Source organism: Thermobia domestica, chromosome 16, assembly GCF_964235325.1.
Source record: "Thermobia domestica chromosome 16, izTheDome1.hap1.1, whole genome shotgun sequence".
Classification (NCBI taxonomy): domain Eukaryota; kingdom Metazoa; phylum Arthropoda; class Insecta; order Zygentoma; family Lepismatidae; genus Thermobia; species Thermobia domestica.
Genome location: NC_137469.1, coordinates 62,768,756 through 62,795,213, shown reverse-complemented (window position 1 = coordinate 62,795,213; position 26,458 = coordinate 62,768,756). Strand labels below are relative to the sequence as shown.

The following is a 26,458-nucleotide window of genomic DNA, read 5'->3' as shown; positions in this document are numbered from 1 at the left end:
ATCACACTAGCTGAAAAGTCCCTCGTTTGAACGGGAGAATAGGTTTGTGAATATTTGAACCCCTCTCCCCTCCTTAGTATATGCAATACAATTAAAGTATAATAATAAAAATCCGTAATGTTACTCCCTTTCCACCCCTCATCCTCATACTCATGTGGACGAATTTGGACTTGAGGCCAAATCACTGCGAAATTAAGATACTGCAATATCTTCAAATAGATAAAGATAATTGAAATGTGGAACAAGAGTGCTCTAGGCAATATTATTTTGCATGAGGTACCGTTATCATGAGTCATCTAGTAGCTTTTCGTTTGCAGCCATTTGTAAACGCGAAAATAAATGCCGTTTTTCTAAATGGCTGGAAATCGAAAGCAGATAAGTGAGTTGTGATAACGGTATCCCATATAAAATAATATTGTCTAGCAGCTCTTGTTCCACTTTTCAATTATCTTTTATCTATTTGAAGATATCACGTAACTACTGTAATATTAGAAGTATTTTAATTTCGCCTTGATGGGGCCTCTTAAACGGCATCAGGAATGTTACTATTCATTCCAGCGACCCCGAAAGCTATGGATTCTACACTAATATTGGCCGTTTACGATTACTTTTATATATAATCTACCTCTCTTTAGAATATGCATTACAACGAAATTGTAAAGATAAATATCAGTAATGTCACTGTTTTTGTACCTCTCACCCTATGAATTTTGGCTTAGAGCATCACCAGTGCCACTATTCATCTCAGCGACTCCGAAAACTGAATTAAAATAATCGGTTGTGTCCGATTATTCAATTATCACCTATCCCCGATATACATTTTAATCCATTTAATATTATAAGATACTTGGGAGGCCTAAGGTTGATAATCATGCCAAGATCATTTTGGTCAGTAGTTATTGCATGGTGCGATCAGACAGAAACTCTTGTTTCCTTTATATAATATAATAGATTCATAAATGGAGAAAAATGTTCTGTGATGTAAACATTGGGTTGTCCGAATACAACAGGAGTTGTGGTAGTTCATGCGGTTTATAAGTGGCTGGACATCGGCTTCAACAGTGATGGAATATGCGGGTGTTCTGGATAGTGTAATGGTTAACACCGACATGGTAAGTCTGAGACCTGCGTCCGAATTTCGGTTCAATCATACATTTTCTACTCTTTGTGTATCATTGGATTTGCACCTAAATACTAACTGATGTGATATGGAATTGGTTATTTCCACCATTTATTAACATAGTTATAAAGTTACTTTCACTATAGTACAGTAGTAGCCTAACTTCTCAGTTATTTTGGGATGGAGTACTAATTGCGAGGACTGGTTTATGGAGGTTATCGTACAAACCTGTTCGTAAACAATGATCGTATTTCAATAAAGAAAAGTACAAGATTACGGGATTAGTTGTGAAGATCAATTCCATTCCTATTTTGACTATCGTCTTCTAATATGTTTTCTTTATCGCTAGACGAAGTGTATAGAAAGGTATGGAAAAGCTCGAGTTTGAGATAAATGGAGGAATTTCCAAAAAGTAAATTGTACTAAGAAAAATTGAGCAATGTGAAATTAGAAAATCTGTAATTACCCATAGATTGATGAAAAATGTATTGAAAAATAACATAATTTATTACAGGATTTAATGAGAGCGGAAGTCTGAATTTGAGCACCTCATTAAACTATAGCACTTCGACACCGTCTTGGGTTTATTACCCAGGTTCTCCAGGTCCAGCCTTTTCACCAATATCGTCATCTGTTACTCCAGAGATTATTCGTTCCTCTCCACAGCCTATTTCGCCACAGTCGTTCCTTAGTTCTTCGGGAGAGATAATTCGAGATGCCAAAGCTTTGGAGAAATACCTTAATGAATACAGAGAGCAAGAAAAGAAGTGTGCGACAGGTTTGTGTTATTGTATTTTATCAGTCACTTGATAAACTCATTTTGATCTTTGGATAGAAGTATTTTTCTAACTCATCTAAGTAGATTTATTATTATTTGCTTCGCACTTCGCGAGTAAGCAGACAGTATATACATTAAGGTTACCGGATTTTCTGCACGAAGTCTGAAGATAATTTTAATGGCTTCGGTATTGTCTAAGAGGAATTTTTAAGTCGAGACTCCTTTACCCACTCAATTTGTAAATATATTTGCAGAAATTAGGCTTGATAATTTTAAATTTATGAACGTGTTTTTTTTTTTAATAATTTAGAAATTCGTTTAGAATTCTTTTATATATTTCGTGTTTTATAGAAAAAAATAGGATAAAGGTTTAAAGTAAAGTAGATTCTAACTGAAAAAAATACTCACTTCCCTCTTCCCAACACTGTTATCAATTTATTAGGTAGTCAATTTGTGAAATTTCTGATGCATTTTTGTTAAAATACAAATAATTCTTTAAAAAGAATAAAAGCTAGGGTAGCTTAAACCATGTAGTACTGGATACATTCGCTTTTTATTTATTTATTTATTTATTTATTTATTTAAATAACAACTCCTCACGAAAAGATAGGTCGCATTTGTGTTGATATAGACAATGCAAGCCTGTAGAAGTACTTCTCTGTATTTAAACTACATCATTTTATGAAGAGCTAGACAGTTATTCTGTACTTCAAATTTCATTCAATCCCAAAAACACTTCATTCTTGACCCTCTAGTTCTAGAGAAGAGTACGATTGAGACAGCAGAAAAAGAGAAATTGGAACTTGTATTTATACAACTAAAAGCTTCAGATGATAGAAAGATATTTCTGACAAGGGAGGGTCACGAAGTGGCTCCGCTGAGATCCGAACAAGACAGTTGTGTTTCCATTTGATATATTATAACTAGACGAATCCTAAAGTTATACGTGCCACCGGACGGAATGTCGTGAGTTACAACATATTTTGTAATGTAAAAGCTACAAAACTGGCAGAAAAACAGTTGGGTAAATGGAAAGCTTGGCGAACACGTATCCCATCATTTTCAAGGACACACTTTTTGGGATAAAAAAAGTTTGCCCCAGGGTCTCAGACGGGGTTCAACTCAAAAGTTTCGAATGGCAAGGGGGTTAAGTAGCACATAGTTTGAAATCTGTTGTAAAATGAAAGAAAATGGAGCAGTTCTCGACTCTCTACGACAAACCTGTGCAAAATGGCGGCGGGTCAAAATGTTAAAAAAATAAATAAATAAAAAATGAAAAGTCCATGGCCACCCCTATAAATCGGAAACGGTGAGACAAATGTGAAAACAGGAAAGGAAATGTGTATTATTTTCAAAGTACGATATAAGTTAAAACTCCTTATTCGTTCCTCTCAGGTGAGGTCCAACTAAAAAAGTTTCAAATGGCAAGAGGGGTTCCGCTACGAAATTAAATTTTTCTTTAGTCTTCCTATTGTTTCTAAGTACATAATAGAGAAAAATAGAGATTTAGACTTGTACTGTTATGAATGTCGTAAGTTTTAAGCGGCCATCTTGGATTCAAAATGGCCATAGATTTTCAATTAAGCTTTTGTTTACATTTTGACACGGCGCCATTTTGCACAGGGTTGTCGTAGAAAGTCGAGACTTGCTCCATCCTCTTTCATTTAGCAACAGCTTTCAAACGATGTGCTACTTAACCCCTCTTGTCGTATGAAAAGTTTGATTTGGACCCCATCTGGGACCCTGCGGCAGATCCTGGGTCAAAATTTTTTTTATCCTAAAAAGTGTGATATGTGGGATATGTGTTCGCCGAGTTTTCCATTTACCCATTTTGGGATTCGTGTAATTATAACATATAAAATGGAAACACAATTGTCTCGTTCGGATCTCAGCGGAGCAACTTCATAACCCTCCCTTGTGAGAATTCGGCACTATCTTAAGATTCCTAATCGGATGTTATTCTTAGACGTATGGTTGTTGTTAGTGTTCACTAGTGTTTGCTAGGTGGGTGTTACTCAGTAACAAAGTGACGGTATTTTTACAGGTGCAAGTGTGGAACCATCAGCGTTGTTAAGTTCGTTTTGGAATCATCCTGCTAGTCGGTCAAAGCCCGAGGTATCTCCACTTCTCAGGCGAAATATGTATCAGATGTCTCCGAGCATACCAGGTAAACAGTTTTCTTGGTATATCCACTTTTAATTGTTGTATTCACTGTAAGTGCATAATAACCGAATGCCATTCGTTCAATAAGTTCAAGAGTCTAAAGTAGTTGGGACTCTTCAATTGCGTGTATATTATGAGCAGGCTGTCGAAGAGTTTTATTTGTATAAATACAGAGAGTAAAGTACATACATTTTATAATTTATTTGAAGATCCTTTGTCACTGTATGCTACTTGAAGAACAACAAAATTCAAATTTGTATTCTCCTTAACCATTTTTCTTTCGTAACTAAATAATACACTTTACTTTTTCATAGAGAACTTTGTCCAGAAATATTAACAATTATACTATCTTGAATTTATGTTTCGAAAATACTATTTTAGTGATAGAACGAGAATGAGATGACTCGTTATGGATATTTAATATTCCTACATTTTCTGCGTTAAGTACATATGTAGTATATTTATCACTTACTAAAAGTCATGAAATAAAAATCAATTTACCTGTTTAACTTCTTGGCCATAAATTTAAATGTTAAATTCATGTTAATTTATGGTAGAGGATTCCATCAACCGTGTATTTTGATTTATTAAATTCTAACAATTTTAACCTAAGATGATCAGTCGCTAAAAGGGAAGGCAGGGAATAATTCCCCATTTATAATCCTTTATCGTGTTTATAAACTTTATCTTCAAACGAGAATTAGTTTGTGTCTAGTTATATTTGAGGTATTTGGATGAGCTAGTATATGTAGATCCAAAATGTTATTTTGACTGAGAAGTACTGTGAATGAAATTGTTGAATATATATGAATCGAAGTGTGCATACCTATTACATCTTTGTAAAAGCCATTTTCATGTTATCAACAGAAACTAAAGATTTGTGATTTGAATTCAAAACTATTCTTCGGGGGCCGCGGTGGTTCAGTGGTAGAGCTTGGGGTCCCGGGTTCAAACCCTGCTCCCGCCAAGTGAACTTTGTGGTGGACAAACACCGTGTGCGTGGGTTTTCTCGGGTTTCCCCCGTTTCCTCCCACGTCCTTCATTCCACCATTTCATTCATCTCTCATCATCACCGTCTCCTTTAGCCTAACCGGCATAACCGTGGGACGTAAAACTCAAAAATTTCATTTCATTTTTCAAAACTATTGGGAACAAATTTGAAGCTCTTATATATACAGTCAAGCACACATACACAAAAGAAATGCAGGTGTTTTTCCTGATATGCATTGCATTGAATTTGTGGATTAATATATACTTAATATACTCGTATTAAGCTTTAGAGTTTCTTTTAATGTTCGTATATGTACTAGAGTAGCAACATATAAGCAGTAGGGTATTATTAGAACAACAAGAATAGCGCTAATATTAAAAATCTAACAGTTTTCTCAAAGTGGTATTTTTTGTGACAAACTGATATATATATAATATCAAGCGGAAAGATTTTTTATGTTTAACTTAAGAAATTAGGTGAAAGATGCTGCTTTTATTTTTAACGTCCCTTTAAGGGAAACTGTGATAATGAGATGGAAAGTGAGAGAAATGGGACAACATCGATAAACCCCATGCACACGTTTGTCCACAGCAAAGTTTACTTGGCGGGCACTGGATCAAACCAGGGACTCCATGTGCCAGGGGTGAGCGCGCGAACTCTGAACCACCACGGGCGTACCAAATTATTATTGATTGTTTAGAGTTCTAAACATCATATTTCGCTGACGGCTGTCAGTATTGTTAAGACTTACATATTTTTGGGGCATTCTGACCATTCTTACATCATCTGTCGTTGAAGATCCTTCTATACTAATTGTAGGAAAACTAGAGGTTTTTCATCATTTTATATATATATATATATATATATATATATATATATATATATATATATATATATATATATATATATATATATATATATATATATATATATATATAAATATTTAGCACCATTTACACTATGATAAGTTTTGTAACAGTTTTCTGATGTACTAAAACTTAATATGTTGACGTATTCGTAAATACTTTTGACTACTTAACATTAAATTATCAATTTTTAAAGTGCGTTAAGTATAAATTAACTACTTACACTTAACTAAAACGTAAATAATAATAATAGTAAATGGTGAGTAAATGTGCAAAAGTAAATTTGCTGCTTCGTGCTTAATTATGATCCATCCATCCATGAAAATAAAACAGCTTGATTGGCTGAACATAGTTTTAATTTTTTCTTTTTCGTTAATGAGCTTGAGGAAAACGCATTAAGTACAATACTAACCAGAAGGCATTCTGTGAAGATCAAAATCATATGCATACATCAGCTTTGTATTATATCGATTCATAGTACATCTTATGTTGTATATGTCGCTAAATGTATTTTTTTTATTTCAGTTACAGCTTCAGGTAGTCCGGGATCTCCAATTCATGAGGGTCTTCCCAAAGTTCAAGAACAGGGAGAAGAAATATGGCGGCGGTTAGATATAAGCCAATATACGTTAACTCAGTGGAACAAAAATCTGCGGTTGGTAAGAACGTAACGTTGTTATATATTCCACTGAAAATTAGGGAAATTAAGCATCTTGTAGGATTACCCAGTTCATCCAAAAGAATAGATACTCAGGATCCACTTATTTACATTAAATGACGTTGTGAGATAAAATGTTTATATATATATATATATATATATTGGTTCGGATCCTATGTTAAGCTGTAAGTCCACGTTTCATATAGCCTCGGTGCTGAAACAGATGCTAAGCTAAAATCAAATCCACCCATTATTTCATAATCATTCACTTCCATTAATCATCCGTCTCTTTTAGCTTCAAGGGCATAATCATTGAATGTAAACTAAAAATTTCGTTTGTTTCAAAAATGAATAAATTTACAACTTTGCTATATTTTCAAAGAGAAGTAAATGGCCATTTTTTTAAACAAGACTGTACATGAGAGCTTATAGGCTACTGACCTCATCTAAAGACTTGTCAGAAAAATTAAATAATACCAATAGTAGGGGTAGCTAATGATTACGATAAGATTACCTTGGCACAGTGGTAAAAGTACACACACACAACATTTTTAAAGAGTATAATAGGTAGGTATTTAGTGAAGAGTGAAGAAAGTTCCAAATGTGTTACTTTCCATCATTTCCTTACTTGGCATCTAGATTAGTAAATATTGCTAATTTGAATGCCTAAAACCACCCCTTAAATTTGGATAGGAACTTGAATCAGTACAAGAGTTATTTTGGTGATAAAAGCTCACTAAGTGGCATTTACGAAATATCTAATTAATCATACTTTGACATGACAAAAAGAAATATTAACACCAGACTTAAGGAACACATCAAGGAATCTAGGGAAGATAAAAGGAGCTATTGCAGGACATTTTAAACATCTGAAAAGAAATCATAACATACTGTTCAGGACACCGCTGTTTTACACTCCAGTACTTCTCAAATTGAAAGAAATGTATTTGAGACTTATTACATCATAGACAAGAACCCGAGTCTTAGGGGCCGTCCACGTATTACGTAACGCTATTTTTGACCAATTTTTACCCCCCTCCCTCCCCTTGTCACACTTCGTAACACAAGGCCGAACCCCTCCTCCCTTTGTTACGAAACACTTTTTGATTTTTGTTTTTTCACCAATTTTGCTTATTTGGGGGTTATTATAATAAAAAACTATTTTTAATGGTAGAACTTTTTATTACAAAATACTTGTATTCTGAATATATTTGTAGTGTTTTTCGCCAATAAATCTAAGTATTACAAAATTGTAGAACAGTAATAATATTTTAACTCCTTAAGGTTGTTTCATTAACCAGTATTAATTCTTCAAAATTGAATACTGCCGTTTTCTCAAGGAGACCGCACCCATCCTCTTTGGTCACAGATGACGGCAAGGAGGAAATACTATCGTTAGATGCAGGTAAAACAGGATCTAAAGAACTGACCTCGACCTCTTTTTCAGGATCCAGGATGCTTCGTGCATTTCAAGGTCGTCAGTGTCGACGATGCAAAGTTCTCTTCGTCGTCGACCACAAATTCGAAGTGGCTATATACGTAAAGGAGCAGAGACATCTCGTTTGTGAACAGGTTTTCGTACATCATCTTTGGACTTTGGACTTTAGTTTACCCCTTTTCAAATTCTTCTTGTCCAAGATCAGTGCGAGAGTGCGAATAAACTCGATTTCTTCAAAAATATTCAAATCCAAAAATAAATAAATAAATAAATAAACGAGATGAATATAAGACGAATTAGGATTTTAATATCTTGTTGTGGTCTGCAAATCGTAGATTGTTCCATCGCGGAAAATATTATTTCACGAAAAAGAGTTTCTTTTGTTTCACGCGAAACCCCTTAAAAGAAAAGAGTAGGTAATGGTTCAAATAAAAAATTTTAAATAATATTCTCAGAAATAGTGATACGAGTGGGAACGCGAGAGCATTTTCAAGCGGCAGTTACGATCATTAACAATGAACTCGAGAAAAGTGTGTGCTGTAAATGCAACGCTGCGATAGCCACAAAACGGAGTTTTATTGTATTGTAATACACGCAGCGTTCGTCACCAATCATGGAAGTGACTATGTTTGTAACTTCATAACTGTTGAACCACCCAATCGGACTCGATCAACTTTTCAACATAAATGAGGTTCGGGCCTGGGATGGTTTCTATCATTTCACTTCGAAGTTGCAACTTAGGGTAGGGATATATATATATATATATATATATATATATATATATATATATATACACAGGGTGTTAACGAACTATACCGACAAACTATAAGAGGTGATTCCTCACATCAAAATAAGAAAAAAGTTCATATGAACCTATGGGAAATGTGTATAGTTTTAGAACTAGGTCTGTCCAAAATCGCGAAAAAGCTAAATTTCAGCAAGCCCTATTTCGAATTCCGGAGGCTGTGGATGGTGATCCTTTTCAGCGTAAAGGAAGCCATGCATACACTATCCAAAAATGCATATTTCATCAATTTTCAATAGGTATACAGGGTATTCTCTACAGGGTGTAATTCTCAGATATGCTGTCAATAGAGTTTTCAGATATACCCTGTTTTCAAGGAGGGTCCAAGGTAAGCAGGAGGTAAGCCTTCACAATAATGGATATCCAGTGCTTCGGAGGGAAGTTGGAAATGTTAGGAATCGGCATCTCCATATTTTCTTGTGTTCAGAAAAACGTGTGATGACATGTATTTCGTCACGGTATATTTCACATTTTCTTCACTTATAAGCGTGAAAGAAAACATCGCGCCATTCGTTTTCCCGAGTACGAGAGACCGTGCTGCTGACGATCTTTAACACTTCCGACATCACGCCAAAGGATTCCGTGTTCATTGCTATCAAGATATCGTTTGTCTACTTTGGACTAATCATAAAGTCAGAGCATACTTCAAAATTCGGTTGATGGCATGTCCTGGAAGTTCACCTGGCAGGGAATACTCTGTACACCCTTGAACATTAATGAAATGTCTATTTTTGGACTGCGTATGCATGACTTCCTTTAAGCTGATAAGAACCACCATCCGCAATTTCCCGAATTCAAAATAGGGCCTCTTGAAATTTGGCTTTTTCGCGATTTTGGACAGCCCTAGCTCTGAAACTATGCACTTTTCGCCATAGGTCTATCTGAACTCTTTTCTTATTTTAATGTGAGGAATCACCTCTTACAGTTTGTCGGTATAGTTCATTAACACCCTGTATATATATATATATATATATAAAATATGATCGAAGATGACCGATATTAGTTTCGAATCCATAGTTTTCGGGATCGCTGTGATAAACAGTGACACTTCCGATGCCATTTAAGTCCAAATTCAGCTCCGCAACTTTAAGGAGGTGGATATATAAATATGATGGAAAATGACTGATATTAGTGTTGAATCCATTGCTTTCGGGGCCGCTGAGATAAACAATGACACTTCTGATGCCGTTTAAATCCAAATTGAGCCCCATTAGTATGTCAAATAATTGAAAATGACCGGTATTAGTGTCGAATTCGTAGTTTTGGGGGTCCCTAAGTTAATTGGTGACAGTTTTGAAGTCCCTTATGTCCAAAATGAAACGTATTCTCCCTGTGCGAACAACATATATTCTGATAGTTTATTTATGAAAAAGAAAAGAACTGAATAAAATTATTTGTTTAAATGATTGCATATAAATCTGAGAATAAAAATAAAAATTACAGCAAAAGACATGCGTTACGTAACGAAGACGTAAACCCTCCTCCCCCTTGTCACACTTCGTAACGCAAGGCCGAACCCCTCTCCTCCCCTTTGCCAAGTTACGTAATGTGGACAATCCCTTAAGGCGGAAAAACGAAATCTTGACAAAGACTAGGATAACATTATTAGTAATTTTATTTAAAAAAAGGCACGAAAATCAAACTACTTAGTACATTTAAAAAGAATTTTTATTCTTCGAAAATACATTATTAGATTTTATACAAACCTTATTGACATAAATTATCGTAAAATTCACCTTCTGGTCATAAATATGTTGACGAAAGGCGGATTGCATTTTTCTACATAAGAGTTGTGTGGATGATTTTTCACAAATTACCCATAAATTTTTGATATCGGTAAAATCTATAAACAGAACATTTGACCTAAAATAGTTATTTATAGAGTAACTGGAGCTTGAAATAAGTATATATCAAATACTATCTATAGAAGGTTTTTATAACTGTATTTAATACCGGGATCCATAGACCCTCATAATTAATGTATTACCACTGAAGTATATATTTTAGCATGTGATTAATCAACTATGTAGCACGATTTAGCATTAAACTAACCTGAAGAGTAAGTGATAAATGTAGTTGAAATATAGGTGATTTTTTAGAAATTTTAATCTACATAGAACACTGTGTAGGTAGTATTGTGATGATAATTTATGTGTACCTTAAGAGCCTGCCTTACTAAAAATAATACAAAATTTACCATTTTTCTTTTGCTTGTTTTTCATAAGTGAAATAACATTATTATTTAGTTTTAATAACTGTATGTTAAAACTATTTTGTTTATTACAAACTAAATACAACCATTATTTAAAAATATTTCACAGGAAACCAAAACAACATGATAGTAACCAAATGCAGTTGAGTTCATTCTTCTACTCGCTGCCTTAACTTAGGTTTTAGGGGCATTGTTATTCTGGCAACACTGTAATTTCTATGGATGGCAACACTGAAACTCCTTCATTTTTTTTTTTTTTTTTTTTTTTGTTGTTGTTGTTGTAGAATAACATTATCTATGATTGTGGTAAGTTGCATTTCATTACCTATCTAATTTCACTTATGAAAAACAAGCAAAAGAAAAATGGTAAATTTTGTATTATTTTTAGTAAGGCAGGCTCTTAAGTTCAATTAGTGAAGATAAATTAACGTAAAATGTGTATTAATGCACCTTCAAAGCAGAAGAATCTTCTCTGTAGAATAGTGGATTCCTTCGACAAAATTCCCAAAATCTGTCGGATAAAGATAGCTCAAGACAGTAAAACTGATCGTGTTGCTGGTACCTTAGTTATGAGATAACAACCTCAGGAAGTGGGAGACTTGAGTTCGGTACCTCCCCAGTTCAGCGAACAGGAATTTTGCTCTAGTGCATAGTATTGTGACATTAATTATCACACAAGCTAACTTAAAAGTATTCATATGAAGACCAAAATCACTTATTCAAGCAAGTTTATCGATTGCTCTTCTTCAGGGTGGTTTAGAAAGAAACGTTAAAATCAATCAAGCCACTTACTAATAATACAAATAAATAAATAAAATAAAATAAATCAAAAGGTATTATCAGTGACTTGATTGATTTTAATATCCTTTCTAATAGCGAGTCCACATGAGAATAAAGCTACAGTAGGATGTAATATCTGAATGACATTCTTTCCGCCGGGGTTCGAACCGAGTATTCCGCAACAAAAATAAGGAGAGAGCTCAATTTTTGGTGGCATCATTGTAGTAATACTGATGTTGAAATGTAGTGTCCACAATTATTTTCTGTTATACATGAGTATGTAAATAACGCTTCAATTTTTTTTTATTCAGTGGATTACGCAGACGATTCTGGAAAGATTGTTGAATGAAATTTCTTCTGTAAACGAATCACTTCAGCGGCAAGGACTTGCGGATATTAGAATTGGTGGTGTTGGTCTTGAAAGACTCAAGAAAACTGCTCAGATTATGCAAGTTGCTCAAAATATTCCAACATTAGCTGATCTGATACCATTTCTTGAAGTCACACCCAATCAAGAATACCTGGTGACGCGTATTACTGGTATGTATCATTATGGAGTAACGTCCATATGAATAATTGAAATTTTAACATTATAATTATACTCCAAAAAGGTAAAGTTCCTTTGTTAGACGCCAAATATGATAATGAGGGGAGAAATAGGAAAAAAGGAGAATAATTAATGAACAAAAAAAGTGGTTGTGAAGCGTCCAGGTGGTACAGTCTTGTCATGTGATGATTGCGTTTGGAGATTGATAGTAGACCGTATTTTAGGTGGAGGGAGATAATATTAAGAGAAAGGTTAGTCGATAAAGGAATAATTCTTTGTAGATTGAGGGTATACTATGCTTTGGGTGGAGAAAATAAAATTAAGGGACAGGTTGGTCGGTAAAAGAAAAGTATTTGAAGATTGAAAGTATGCAATATTTCAGTTGGAAGGAGATAAAATTGAGGACATTGTGATTGATAAAAGAACAAGTGTTTGAAGGTTGAAAGTAGGCAGTGTTTCAGATCAAGAGCGATATAGCTAAGGGGCAAGTTAGTCGATGAAAAAATAATTCTTTGAAGATTGAAAGTATGCGGTGTTTCAGGTAGAGGGAGACTAAGGGATAGGTTGGACGATAAAAAAATAAATGTGTGAAGATCGAAAGTTTCAGGTGGAGGAGCTAAAGCTATGGATAAGTTGGTCGGTAAAAGAATTCTGAGAAGAGAAACAATAATAAATAGGGAGAGAAACATTTTGCACAATTATATAAATAAGATAAAAAATTAAAACAAAGAGTACAGTCATGTGTCAAAGGCGCATATTTTTCTTAAGTTGGTCGAAAATTTCAGGTATTCAAGTTCATTAATTTCATAGACACTATGATTTCCTTTCTTCACATGACTAACGATAATATGAAAAATAAGAAATCATACATACATTTTTTTATCGACTTTTGAATGAATCTTGACACTTGAAAATTATTTCGCTGCTTATTAATGGAGTGTTTAAGCGTTGAAGTTATAGATTTGTTGTTGCCATGGTAAACGTTACGCTGATATCAAACATTCTTCGATGAGATATTGTAAAATAATGCAACTATTAGGCCGGCTGCAAATTGACCAGAGGACAAGACAGCCGAGCCCGAGGTACAGTACTGTGAGGAATGCAGCTAATGCTCGTACCTCATATTCACTCGAGCACGTGCTAGACAAAGACCTCTCATATTATAATTGAGACACATGGTCAGTGCACTCAGACTTCACTGTCCGTATCCTGTTATACTTCTGTCTGCCTCGACTTGGCTGTCTTGCCTCTGGTCAGTGCGCAGCCGGTCTTAGGAATGCCAAATATTTTGCAGCTTAAAAGTCGCACATTCAAACTGTACTATTTTAATTAAATTTAATGTTATTAAGCAAAAAACTAAAGCTAGCGTTAAAGTAAATAAAATGAAAATTAAACTGTATTATTTTTAAATCATTATAGTTATTTAATAACATATTTGTTGTATTGATTGAAACTTAATACATTATGAAGGTAGCTATAACTCAACCTTCGATTCAGATAGCTCACATGAATATGAGGCCTAATGTGCAAATTGGTATATATAGGCTAAAAGTTTAAATACCATAATATTTATAGCAATAAAGGTGAGATTTTTTCTGTCTTGTGTTGACACTTTTGTGTTATGTATTTTCCCTTCAGGACTACAGAGTATTTATGTATAGGACGTTGGCGTAAACAAGAAAATCGGTGATATTTAAAGTAGGGGCCACAGTGGTTCAGTGGTAGAGCGTTCACCTCTGGTGCATGGGGTCCTGGATTCGATCCTAGCCCACGCCAAGTAAATTTTTTGATGGACAAACACCGTATGCGTGGGTTTTCTCGGGGTTCTCCTGTTTCTTCCCACTTTCTTTATTCCACCATTCCATTCATTTCTCATCATTACCGTCTCGTTTAGCGTAGCCGGCATAAACTTGAGACGTAAAACATAAAAATTTCATTTATTTAAAGTACGCTTTGTTATCCTGCCCAAAACAAGTAGCCATCTTTTATAATTTGTATTATTTTTCAATTTAATTCCAACGGACATAATTTTCACTTCATTTTCAGAATACGTTCTTTACCATAGCAAGTTACAGGGACATATGAATTTAAACAGTTCATTCGTGTAAATCCTGCCAAATTATCTGCCAAAATCAAGGGACAGGGGTTCCAAAAGCAGCTTTTGTTAAAGTGTTAGTTTGAAACTTTGCTATATTTTATTTTAAATTGGAGACATGATTTACTTATGTAATAATCGTTCGTGAACATATTCTGGATTTTTTTGATGTAATTAACATTGTAATTGACAGAATATTGTATGGTTATCGAAGCTATGATTGTCTGTAAAATTTAAAGATTAATCAAGTCGGCAGAAATGGAGGAACAATTTGTTGCAGAAATTCAACCAAACAAACAAACAGAAAAACCAATATGAATAAAATCATGTATACTCCCTTGTTACGAAGTTAATCTAACAAATAAAATTTCGTGTTCACATTCGCTGTAGTACGCAATATACAGAATGTGAGCGAGACCAACATATATCCTTAACTGCTTAAATCTAATTTAAACTACTCGCTGAGCAAAGCAATACTTTTATTGTAAAAAAATATCGTGTAACAGTTTGGCCAACTATCCACTTTGGATTCATCAGACACTATCAACTGCTATATAGACAGTTTGGTTGAGAAAATAGGATGATCCATAGATGATTGATCAGAGTATAGCTGATGTTTTGGGCAATGAATATCAGTTAAACGTTTCTGTTACTTACCATTAGAGTTAAGTTCTTTCACATAAGAAACTGTACACTTGAATAGATACCTCATTGAGAAGATATTAAGAAGGGGAAATTATGTAAAATAGATGTTTTTCGGCTTGTCAGGCTTCTTGTTTGTAGGTTTGTACAATTGCACATAGAATCTGGTTAATTTTCTACCAGATACGTATTTTTTTTTTTTCTACCTGAATAATGGAAATTTATTTGAATATAACTATATAAGGGAAATATGCTGGGGTTTGAAAATTGAATGAGTTACACTTAAAAAAGAAAATCTGAAGAATCAACTGGTGCAGATACTATATAAAAATTTCTTTGTGTAATGAAAAGATAGATTGGAGGTTAAGATTTTTGGTTACGTTCTAAAGAATTTTCTGTTTGTTAAGCACTTAAAATAATTTAGTACTTTTGTTTCAGAACTTGCGAAGGGAGGATGCATGAGCAATTATTGTTGGAATGGTGGCGGCAATTTTCATGGAAAAAACTGGGAAGATCACTTACCAACAGATGCAACTGTAAGCAATTTTGTATATATATATATATATAATATCAGAAACGCGTGGTCTTTGCATAATAGAACTGAACTCTAGAAAGTTTTCAGGACAAAAAGAATGGACTGTTTAGTACAAAGTGAGTCATAAATCTTGCATATTCTGGTACACAATATGTATGTACTTGGTACAGTATAATGAAAGCAGCTTGACATTTGAAGTGTTGGACTGTCTGCAGCTACCTTCACCTGTCAGTTCCTCGATTCTACGTCGATACTACGTATTCTTCTTAGAGGTAAATAAGTCAATTAATGCTGTTTCCACCTCCTGCTGATTGGTGAAGCACAATGATTTCAAGAACTGCACCATGGACCGAAACAGAAAGTAATCCGAAAGAGTAAGGTCAGGACTATGTGAGATGTTACTGAAAAGTTTGGAGCCCAATCCAGAAGTGGACTTGGAATTATGAGATTTTACATTTATTCTACATACTTCCTCCGAAATTCAATCCACTTCCTTGGACGGTACTTCAATTTTTTTGCACATCATTAAAAAAATCTAATGACTGTTTTGTAGCACTAATCGCCTCCCTATTACGTCGAAAGTTGCGTCCTTCCAAGTTGCTTGAGTTTGAGAATAATTAATAGTTGACGGACCTAGATCCGGGAAATAAGGAGATTGATATAGACACCGAAACCCTAGATCTTGCAATGTCAGTTGCGTTTGCAGTGCTCGATGTGCAGGCGCATTGTCGAAAAGGATTTTTTAAAATTTCTTGCGGCGTTTCACTTTCCATTCGTCTTTCGGTTTTGTGAATAATCCAAAATAATACTGCATTAAATGTCTAACCCTTGGACAAGTAATCTATGAGTACGATTCCATCCTTATCCCAAAAGAATGTTGCAGATCCTCAGCCGACTTCTGTCTCTTGAATTTCTTGAGGCCAGAGGAACCTGAGTGCCGCTTGTCAGTTAACTGTTGTTTCGTTTCAGGTGTGTAATGGTACGATCGTGCATGGTTACTATTCATGACAGAAATTGGTGCGGATTGCGGTCAAAAATGGAAGATAACTTCCCTTGATATCTTCACTCTTTCACACCTTTGATCTGCTGACACATTTTCGGGATCCCATTTTGTCTTGCGCATCCTCAAGTCAATATGAATACCGACGCATTCTCGAGAAATGTCTACAATCTCTGCCACACGATTTGCTGAGATTTTGCAATTTTCAAAGTCATGAATTTCATCCACGATTTCGGGGACAGTCACTGTTTTTGGTCTTCCTGCACGTGGAGCATCATCTGTTGAGAAATCACCACTTTAAACTATGCCACCCACTTCATCACCATTGCACATGACGATGATAGTCCCGTAGTGTTTCACTTATTTCTTTATGGATTTGATTCGGTGACTTTTCTTGCTGGAACAAAAATTTGATGACAACTCTGATCTCGATGTTTGTGAAATTCACTGGTTGGGCATATATGGTCATTTCAGGGACCTAAAAAACTCAATAAGAATTTCGTTATTAATATGAACATTTGTGTTTGTACACGTTATTAAAAAAAATCATTATGACTATTTGGAGCTAAAAATTTTCTTTAAGTCCAGCTTCGGTTATCTTCGGAAAAAGTAAACAAAAGAGGCCAGGTTCGACCTCCCAAGATAACTTTTGCTGGAAAAATTGTGTAGTTTTCTTGAGAGTGTGATAAGACGTTGAAATTTTATTAAATGTAGAACAAGTAACATCCATTGAAATACATAAAGATATAGTATTTCGAAACTATGTATACACTTTGCACATGCTGGTTTTGTCGCCTACATTTCCGTACGTAAAAAATCATTTCCACAGCGCTCTTTCTATAATAAGACGAAAGGAAAGACAACGAACACAATTCTCGCATCTATAGTAGAATGAAAATGAAAAGAAAAGGAAAAAAAACGTAATTTGCAATGGATCTGAATGTCATTGTATTTGAAATTCAGTTCTGTTTCTTCAGAATAAGCTCCGCAGGAGTGTTCATGGTGGCTCAGTAATAAGGCATGGGACTTCTAATTGTAAGGTCGTGAGTTCGATTCCGTTTGGGTCAGACTTTGGCATTTAATATATTCCTCACTGCGTGAATATTTATATAAAGTAATTACATTGAAATAAATCAGTTGTGTATATATCCATGCAATCATTTCAAGACAAGTAATTATTATGTCTAAAATATAACATCTGAGATGTGATGGATGCTGGCAGAACATTGGTATATTGTATCTGTTACCCTGGGCCGGCTGGACCATGGATGATCTTCGACAATCTTATAACCTGCACGGAATTTCTGGAACCAACAAATTACTGTGATGTGGTTCACTGCACCTCCCCCTTTCACATGACAAGTGTTTTGGAATTAAGCACGAGTTTTAACTCATACAGTAACAGTTCACATATCAGTCGTTGTTGAGCACTCATCACTGCCACTAACAAATGACTGAAGATACTGACGGAATGGTGGCCTCCATGCTAAATAGTCCATTTGCTACATTACTTCTTGGGCTAGTTTAAACTTGTACTTGCGGTCGATCACAACGTATACACGCGCCTATTGTTTGAGTTGTGGAAATATTGCAAGACTTATGACTAACATTTGTAGAAGAACTAACAATATTTACATATCTACTTTATCTTTTACATAATCTTTATTACTGTTGAGTTTTGTTTGTGTATCATAGTACAGTTTCTTTAGTTTAATATTTAAGTCTGTTATCAGTGAATTGTCCACTTTCAATAACATTTTTGGCATTTACACGCTTGATCGCTATTATATTCTTAATAATTCACCTTGTTACTTGATAACAAAATATATTCAGAGCAGGAGCGAGCTCAGACTTTTCATAATCAATGATAAAGTTTAACTGTATCGTATCCAAATTCACCAATGATGAAATGTCAATTACAACTTTTATTTATTATTATTAATTAATTAATTTATTTATTTGTTAAAGTTACTAGAAATAGGCAGATAGCGAAGCATGATTTGTAGACTTTTTTAATGATTTTTTTCTCAAAATTTGCAGATGATACTTTATAAATAGGCAGTTTTCTCTTTTTATTTATTTATTTATTTATTTATTTTATTTTATTTTATTTTATTTTACATGAGACAGAAAAGAAAGGTTAATTCAAAATCTTACAAAGGGCGCAATTCACAAAGGAGCATACATATTTTGCACAAAGGACCATACATTTTTTAATAGTTGCACTTTTTTTTTTTTTTTTTAATATAAGGCTTTGTTGATTGTGAGGAACTATTAAAATGGCGACAACAGAAGGTAGTAAATATAAGTATTTAGTTAATTTTCAATTACTTGGTAACTTCGTGTGTCTTCTTGTCTGCAGAGGCGTATCAATGGAGGGGGTCTCTTAGGTCCTGACCTCCCCTCCAAACTTCGTAACTCTTTAATGTGATTTGCGTGTTCCAAGAGCGCACTCACGGAGTTCACCTGTTTTGGTCCCCGTTCAATCTCAGCAACTCGACGAACATTTGTACACCTTCGTAATAAAACTATACTTGCTGGCTTTAGCAGAGAAATGATTAATGTGCTCTAGAAATTTGATCTTACGCTACAACTGTACTTTTTCGTTTCTTAAAAAAAACAATTTAATTCTATCTTTTTGAGAAGTGCTTGAAAATTACTTCTCGGCTGTAGAATAACATCAATTCAATACTACATAGACGTAATGTGTTGTAACGCTCCAACAAATATTTCTGGGTGCGCTCCTGTATAACTGTATTACCTAATTTGTTCCTAAAGCTATCCACTCCTATTTTATTTGAAGCAGACTATAAGACGAAGAGGACTCTTGTCGTTAAAAATAAGAATAGTTGATAAGATGAGTATTATAGATTTTGACTATGCTGCATTACAAGTTATAAACCTCCATTTTTTCTGCACAGATTATAATGCATCTGTTTGCTGCATATATGGATTCCCAGTTGCCATCGTTACCCAACCACGACGGGAAGGCATTTTCCAATCAGTATTTTGTGAAGATCCCTGAGAAACCAGAAAAAGGAAAAGATACTTTGGTTATTTACCAGGTTCATATCAGTCCACCACATTACGCCTTAATTGTAGGAGAAAATACAAAGGAAGTAGCGAAAGTAAGTATGTTGTCTCCTCTCCTTCTTCTTGCTTGAATTAAATTATGAACTCAGCTTCATAATTTGAAGGACATTGATTCATTTTGACTTAGACTTTTATAAGTATTATTGTTTTATGTGATTTGTAATTGATAATCGTGATTAACATGGACCTGTAAGGCTTTATTTCTCTCTCTCTCTCTCTCTCTATATATATATATATATATATATATATATATAAGAGAGAGAGAGAGAGACAGACAGACAGAAAGTGAGGGAAAATTCGAGAAAAGATGTCTATTGACCATAGTTAGGATGCGCACAATCAACTGGTTGATACACAAAGAACCCAGCGCCATTATTTGCGGTTTCAGATAACTGCCTGATTGTCTCACTACTCTATCCACTTCATAAATTTTATGTCTCCACCCAGACACGTGCCTAAGACTCGGTTGCGCGGAGCACATAGTCCCAAAATCAGAAAATTACTAGAGCGTTTGCTTTCTGTGTACATACTCATAGATTGTTTTAAACCTTGCTGGGAGTAAATATCTACGACGACCTGAAGAATAGCTTGTATCCCACTTTCCCACTTGGTTAGTAGGTGATCTCCATGTTACACAGTAGCGTGAAAGAATATTATTTGATTTAGAATCTAAGAAGTCTCTCACACTTCATTTTTGTTGAAAAATATAAACATATTGAAATGAGCGTAAGAGAGCTTTTGAGTTACCATTAGAGTCCACCGTTATCACTTTGTTTGTTTGTTCCATGACAATTTCCGTAAAACCTTCGATTTTAATGCAAGATGTCATGTGCCTTCCTCCAACGTTAGAAAAGCTATTATTTGTGGTTATCCGTCAAGAATAAACGTATGAACTTATCTCAGCTTAGAGGTTTCCTCATACAAAGAAAATTTTCCGCGATAACTTTCGTAAGAATTATTTTATTTTGATACAGTATAGCGTATATATTTTCTTTGAAGCTTTCCAATAATCCCTTGAGATTAATCAAGAATGAGGTGGTATACCCTAATTTTTTAAAAATATATATTGGAAAGCTTTTACCATTCGAGTATAGATATTCACAATATTTTTCGTAAAAAATATCCAATTTTTATTAAAACGTAGTATGGGTTTAAGACTTACGAACAACCTCTGAACCTATTCCTATTGTTTCTGGTTTAGGAGGAGTGATTCATCTTGAAATAAAATTCTTTCTTCCTTAGAAATTATTATATTTTTTATAAAATTATTGAAAAAATCATTCGATTTTGATTCAATGTGATATATTCTGTAGGGTTTCCCGAGCGTGTCCATTTCTTGAAGTTGAAATTATTAAGCATGAGGGTAAAATGGAGTAAATTCACCACCAAGTCGGAAGTTTCTTCATATACATAAGATGATAAAAGAATTTTCGGAAAAATTATTCATTTTTAATGCAATATGGCGCATATATTCTGTGAGGCTTTTCAAGCATCCGTACTTATTGGGTTGAAATTGGTTAAGAATGAGTGAGTGAATTATTATTTTTAAAATTATCTTTTTATAAAAAAAGAAAGAATAGAAATATACGTATATTCCATGAAAACTTTCATAAGAAATGTATTTTTGGATCAAAAGATCCAATATATTTCAGTCAAAAATTTTCTTTTACGCCGATCTGGAGAGCTACATATAGTGTAGTCAAACCCAAACTATCACTTAACTCAATATGATGTGCTTATTCCGTAAAAAAAAATACGAAAACTCGATTTAGGGACCATTCGAAAATTTTGTGGCTCCTAATCCAAAAACTAATTATTGGCCAACATTGCAATCTTTTGATGCATTTTTTGGACCATTCCTAAAATTCTTAGCCAAGATAGCAATCTTTTGATCCATTTTTTGGTATAGTTCCTAAAATTATTGTTATGAAACCTAACGTTTGTTTTATTTGAGACTTACTTGTGCACTTATTGTTTAGGGATGAGATTAGAGGTAACGGTATGAATTCACTTCATTAGAAAAAAATCATATACCTTTTCTAGTAATTATATTTTATTAAGTGCTTTTATTTTAAGGATTCACAATGGAGCGTGTTGCTTGGAATTAGGAGCTTCTCGCATTGGTTGGAGTTGAAATTGCTTAAGAGTAGGGAGTGAATTTATCCTATTAATAAAAGTGCAGCGTAGTAAATTTTTTAAAATTTCTCCGCTTTTATGAAGCATATTTTTAAGATTTAACCTCCACCATTGTTTGGGTTTAGTTTGTCACAGACAAGGGTGTAAATTCACCACATTAAAAAAAAAAAAAAAAAAAAAAAAAAAAAAAAAAAGTAAACAACACCTGAAATTACTTGATTTCGTTGAGGTTTCTCAGTAGAATCTGTCGTTTGGGGTTGAATCATTTAGGCAAAAAGGGATGACTTCAACCCATCTTGACAAAAAAATAAAAAAATAAATAAAATAAAGTAAAATAAAATAATCAGATTTACTGCTAGGGGTTAACATCAGTCAGAGCAAGGAAGAAATCTATTTCTAACTTTATGTATAAGTGTAACTTCCATAAAAGAAAGAAAAGAATAAAGCAATCACACAAATAAAGCATTACAACATATATTTTCTTTTTTTCAGGGAAGGAACAATTTATTGCATACATTATTATTATTTCTTTACTATGTAAAAACTAAAGAGCATGGTATGCTGGGACGAGTGAATTTAGGACCTTCAGGTATCAACATGCTTTGGATTATTGACAGTTAACGAAAGCCTTTATCATACAGTATGTATACTATTGCATTGATACGAGTGTAAACCCTAAAGTTTGGGCTTGTGATATTCATGATGCATTTTGAAGTTTTTATTTGTGGACGATTTTGAATAATAATGAAAACCAAAGTGGCCATGTGACTTACGAAGAATTTTGAATTCAAGTTTGCAAGTTTTATTATTATTATTATTTTATTGTAGCAGTTAAGTTGTTAAAGCAAGGCTTTCTTATTGTAATGTGTGCTTCCTCATATATTGTCAATGTTAATGTGTTCATTATAAGGTAGTGTCAAGGATAATAAATGGACAGAATATATGAAACTAATTTTCATGAAGTGATTCCAATATGCTCTTCCTTTTTAGACCTTATTTCTTATTAATTGTAATCCAATCTCTTGTATGAAATACAAACTTCAACTTTTATACAGATTATCTTTAGTTGTGACTCTTTACGTATGTTTTGTGAAATATTTTTTTTTTTTCCTTTTTATATGTAAGATTTGTATTGTTGTTTTTTGTATTCATGTAAGTACATATCAGACTTAGTGTAATATTTTGATCAGTTAATCAACAGTATTTGTACAATGAATGTGAAATAGAATAGTTTTATACAAATATAGTTCTCGCTATGTTCAAACGTTTTGCATTGCTCTCCTTTTCCCCCCTACTTTAGATAAAAGAATCATGTTTAAAAATTTAGAGTAAAATCCATAAGGAAAACAAAAGAAGAAATAGCAGTGAATTGTGAATTCAAATGAAAATGAAGATATTGAAATATTTTGAGTTTAACGTCTCACGATTAATGCCCTTTAGGCTAAGGGAAACGATTGAAGCAAGTGAATGATGATGGATGAATTAGTGGAACGAGAAAGTGGGAAGAAACGGGAGTACCCTGAGAAAACCCACGGGCACGATCAGGGGCGGATCCAGGGGGCAATCGCCCCCCTCCCCCCAGAAGAGGAACTTTCTTGTTTTATATATATAAATAAAATCCATTCCAGAGTTTGAAACCCTTAAAAGTAGCATTATGACAACCCACCGCTCCTTCCCCCCCCCCAGAAGTCGGTCCTGGATCCGCCCCTGGGTACGATGTTGTAACTGCCTGGGGTTTGAGCCAGGGTCCCACGCACCAAAGGTAGATGCTCTATCACTGAGCCACCTTGCCCCCCAATTGTAAATTCAAGTGTAAATACAGAGATTTAAAAAAAAAGAACATTACAATACTTTTAAACTGACTGTATAATAGGTGTGATAAACTGAAAGAAAAGAATCTGAAATACCGTCTCCACTTTGTCAACCGATAGACAGTACCCAGTCCGAACAAAGTAATGTAAATTTGCTGACATTGTATGCTGAAGGGAATTAAACATTGTTGAATACAGAAGCATGACATAAAAAATAATTCGTGTGTTATATCAAGTACAGTATACGCCAAAATATACAGTACTAAAATGGGAAAAACGAAGATTATTACTTTGTTGTAACCTGTGAGTTTATTTCTCCTGAAAGAAACTGTGACACACACACTAGCAGCCTTGCTGTAGACTGTTCATGTTCGTTCGAGATGCGTGAGTTTGAATACTGTATATTATGACAACGTTCCGTACATAGTGTTTTCGATAGAAATAAATCAATAAAAATGAAATAGTACTCTTGGGAATCATTGGACGGCTCTATAGCAATCTCTTTTTCATAGATAAGCACATATTCATGTTGAGACAAGTACACAGTGAGTTAGACGTTATTGTAACTTCCACTCTAAAACAAGCGTAAGAAACTCATATGTATCCACACAAACTGATCTTTGCTATCTATATAGATCAGTGAAAATTGACAAAGGAGCTTTAGGGAAGCTTCAACATGTATATTTTGGTCACCTGGTTCGATTCTCTGTGGAAGCTCTTGTTCGGATCCCACATTAAAATGTAGGTCCACATCTCGTTCAGCTTCGGTACTCTGTATAAAAAATCGGGAATTTGAGTATTATAGAAATTGTTCCCTGTTCCCATTTGAAGCGTAACTGTCAAACAATATATTCTTTGTTGTTAATTGAGTTTAAATACCGAATTCCACAACTCTAACATGGGTGAAGCAGTTTCACAATAAAGAATCAAAATTTGTAAGATAGTAATTGCTCCCTTTTCCCTCTGAGTGGAATTTTCAAGAAATGCTGAAACACATGGTTAGTTACTTTTAATGGGAAGCTCATCTGCCAAGTTTTATCTTCTTAATGTGAGATACTTCTTTTTGGAAAAATATATGAAACTCTTTTAATCTCCCTTAGGATACGTATTTAAAATATCATTTCTTATCACTTATTTTCATGGCAAATGAGTTCCCTGTGCAAATATGTTTCTAGGTATAGTAACATGGTATTTATGTTTGATTGGGTCATTTTTACTCTTCTATATAATGGTATAGATATCAGGGTTTGAAAAAACCCGGGTTTTTTTGAAAAAGCCCAACCCACCTGGGCCCATATGGGTTTTTTCGGGTTTAATTGGGTTTTTTCGGGTTTAATCGGGTTTTTTCGAATTATTTCAATGTATTTGGGGTAAAAATGTTAAAATGTGATTTATATTTCAAGATTGTCATTGTCACAACTTGCAACAATTTTCTACTTACTGCTGTTTTGAAAAAAATGGCCGCCATTTTGAAATTTTACATTCGATCGCCGAGAAAATCTATACAGCAAATTTGTCAGATCTCGTGCTTTCACCGTCAAAACTTCAACTTAAAAGACTGAAAATTGCTCTTCGTAGCGTGGATACTCGCTGTTTTGAAAAAAATTCTTCCATTTTGAAATTTTACGTTGGTATTCCGCCAAAATCTATACAGGAAATTTAGAGTGTCTCGTGCTTGTATTCTGAAAATGTTAACTTAAAAGGCCAAAAGTTGTACCCAGTAGTGTGTGTGGTAGAGGCAGACAAACGAAATGAGTTGATTTTGTGTTTAACGTCCCTTTCAGCAGCGAGGTTATATGAGACGGGACCTACTGATTAACGTGGAATCCAAACCATATGAGCTCCCTCCGGGAAGCAAACCCGGGTCCCACGCTGAAGACGCGTACACTAACCGCATAGCCATGAAGGAGCTCGGCACACAAACGAACAAATGTAGATCAAGTCATCCAGAAGCCTGACTGACGTTCGCCAAATATGAATACCAAAAGGGCTCTATTAATTTAAAGCAAAGATACAATTCATGTTGTATGAAATAAATACATGTTTTAAAATGTCTTATATGAAATTAACATCTTCCAGCGTAAATAAACCTGCCATATTTTCTCCATGAGAATACGGGACACTTCAGATCCCCCCTTCCTCAACTTTCCAACACAATGCAATGAACTGTAGTCTGGTTATGAACAAAAGTATAATAGGCAGCGGTGGCTCAGTGGTAGAGCTTTCACCTCTAGTGCATGGAGTTCCTAGTTCGATCCTAGCTCCCGTCAAGTGAGTTTTGTGGTGGACAAACACCTTTGCGTGGGTTTTCTCGAGATTCTCACGTTTCCTCCCACTTTCTTCATTCCGTCATTTCATTCATTTCTCATCATCACCGTCACCTTGAGCATAGCAGGTATAACCGTAAGACTAAAAGTAAAAGATTTCATTTTATTTAATTTTATTTATTTATTTATTATTATTATTATTTATTTATTTATTTATTTATTTTTTTATTTTTATTTTTTTGAAGAATATAATTGGCGAAAGTTCACTAAGCAGCAGCTGCTTTTCTCTGTTCGTACCCTGCAATTAATTGTATAGACTAAAGATGCCTAAAAACTTACGATGTGCTATAAAAATGCTTTACAGGAAAACAATATGCAAATTATTTAAATCAGTGGTACAATCTACGTTCAATATTTTTCGCGCGTTTAGCAATATTTATTTACATGGCTGTATTTGCCAAAATTACGTTCGTCAGTTTAATCTGATGAAAAGCTTATTTTTCTCCTTCTGTCGTGTGTAA

General features: G+C 34.3%; 1 protein-coding gene across 5 annotated transcripts in view; it reads left to right on the top strand.

Annotated features, from left to right (window-relative positions):
• The window catches only part of LOC145673100 (transmembrane protein 209), a 109,238-nt gene extending 86,111 nt beyond the window's left edge, over positions 1 to 23,127 (top strand). For all 5 annotated transcript variants that reach the window (XM_081742464.1, XM_081742463.1, XM_081742461.1 and 2 more), the window contains 7 exons: positions 1,635 to 1,898; positions 3,943 to 4,065; positions 6,444 to 6,577; positions 12,123 to 12,351; positions 15,534 to 15,631; positions 19,552 to 19,758; positions 22,352 to 23,127. In XM_081742464.1, the coding sequence (XP_081598590.1) occupies positions 1,635 to 1,898; positions 3,943 to 4,065; positions 6,444 to 6,577; positions 12,123 to 12,351; positions 15,534 to 15,631; positions 19,552 to 19,758; positions 22,352 to 22,480 (1,184 nt within the window). In that variant the 3' untranslated portion in view covers positions 22,481 to 23,127. The remainder of the gene's footprint in view (positions 1 to 1,634; positions 1,899 to 3,942; positions 4,066 to 6,443; positions 6,578 to 12,122; positions 12,352 to 15,533; positions 15,632 to 19,551; positions 19,759 to 22,351) is intronic.
• The last annotated feature ends 3,331 nt before the right edge of the window (positions 23,128 to 26,458 follow it).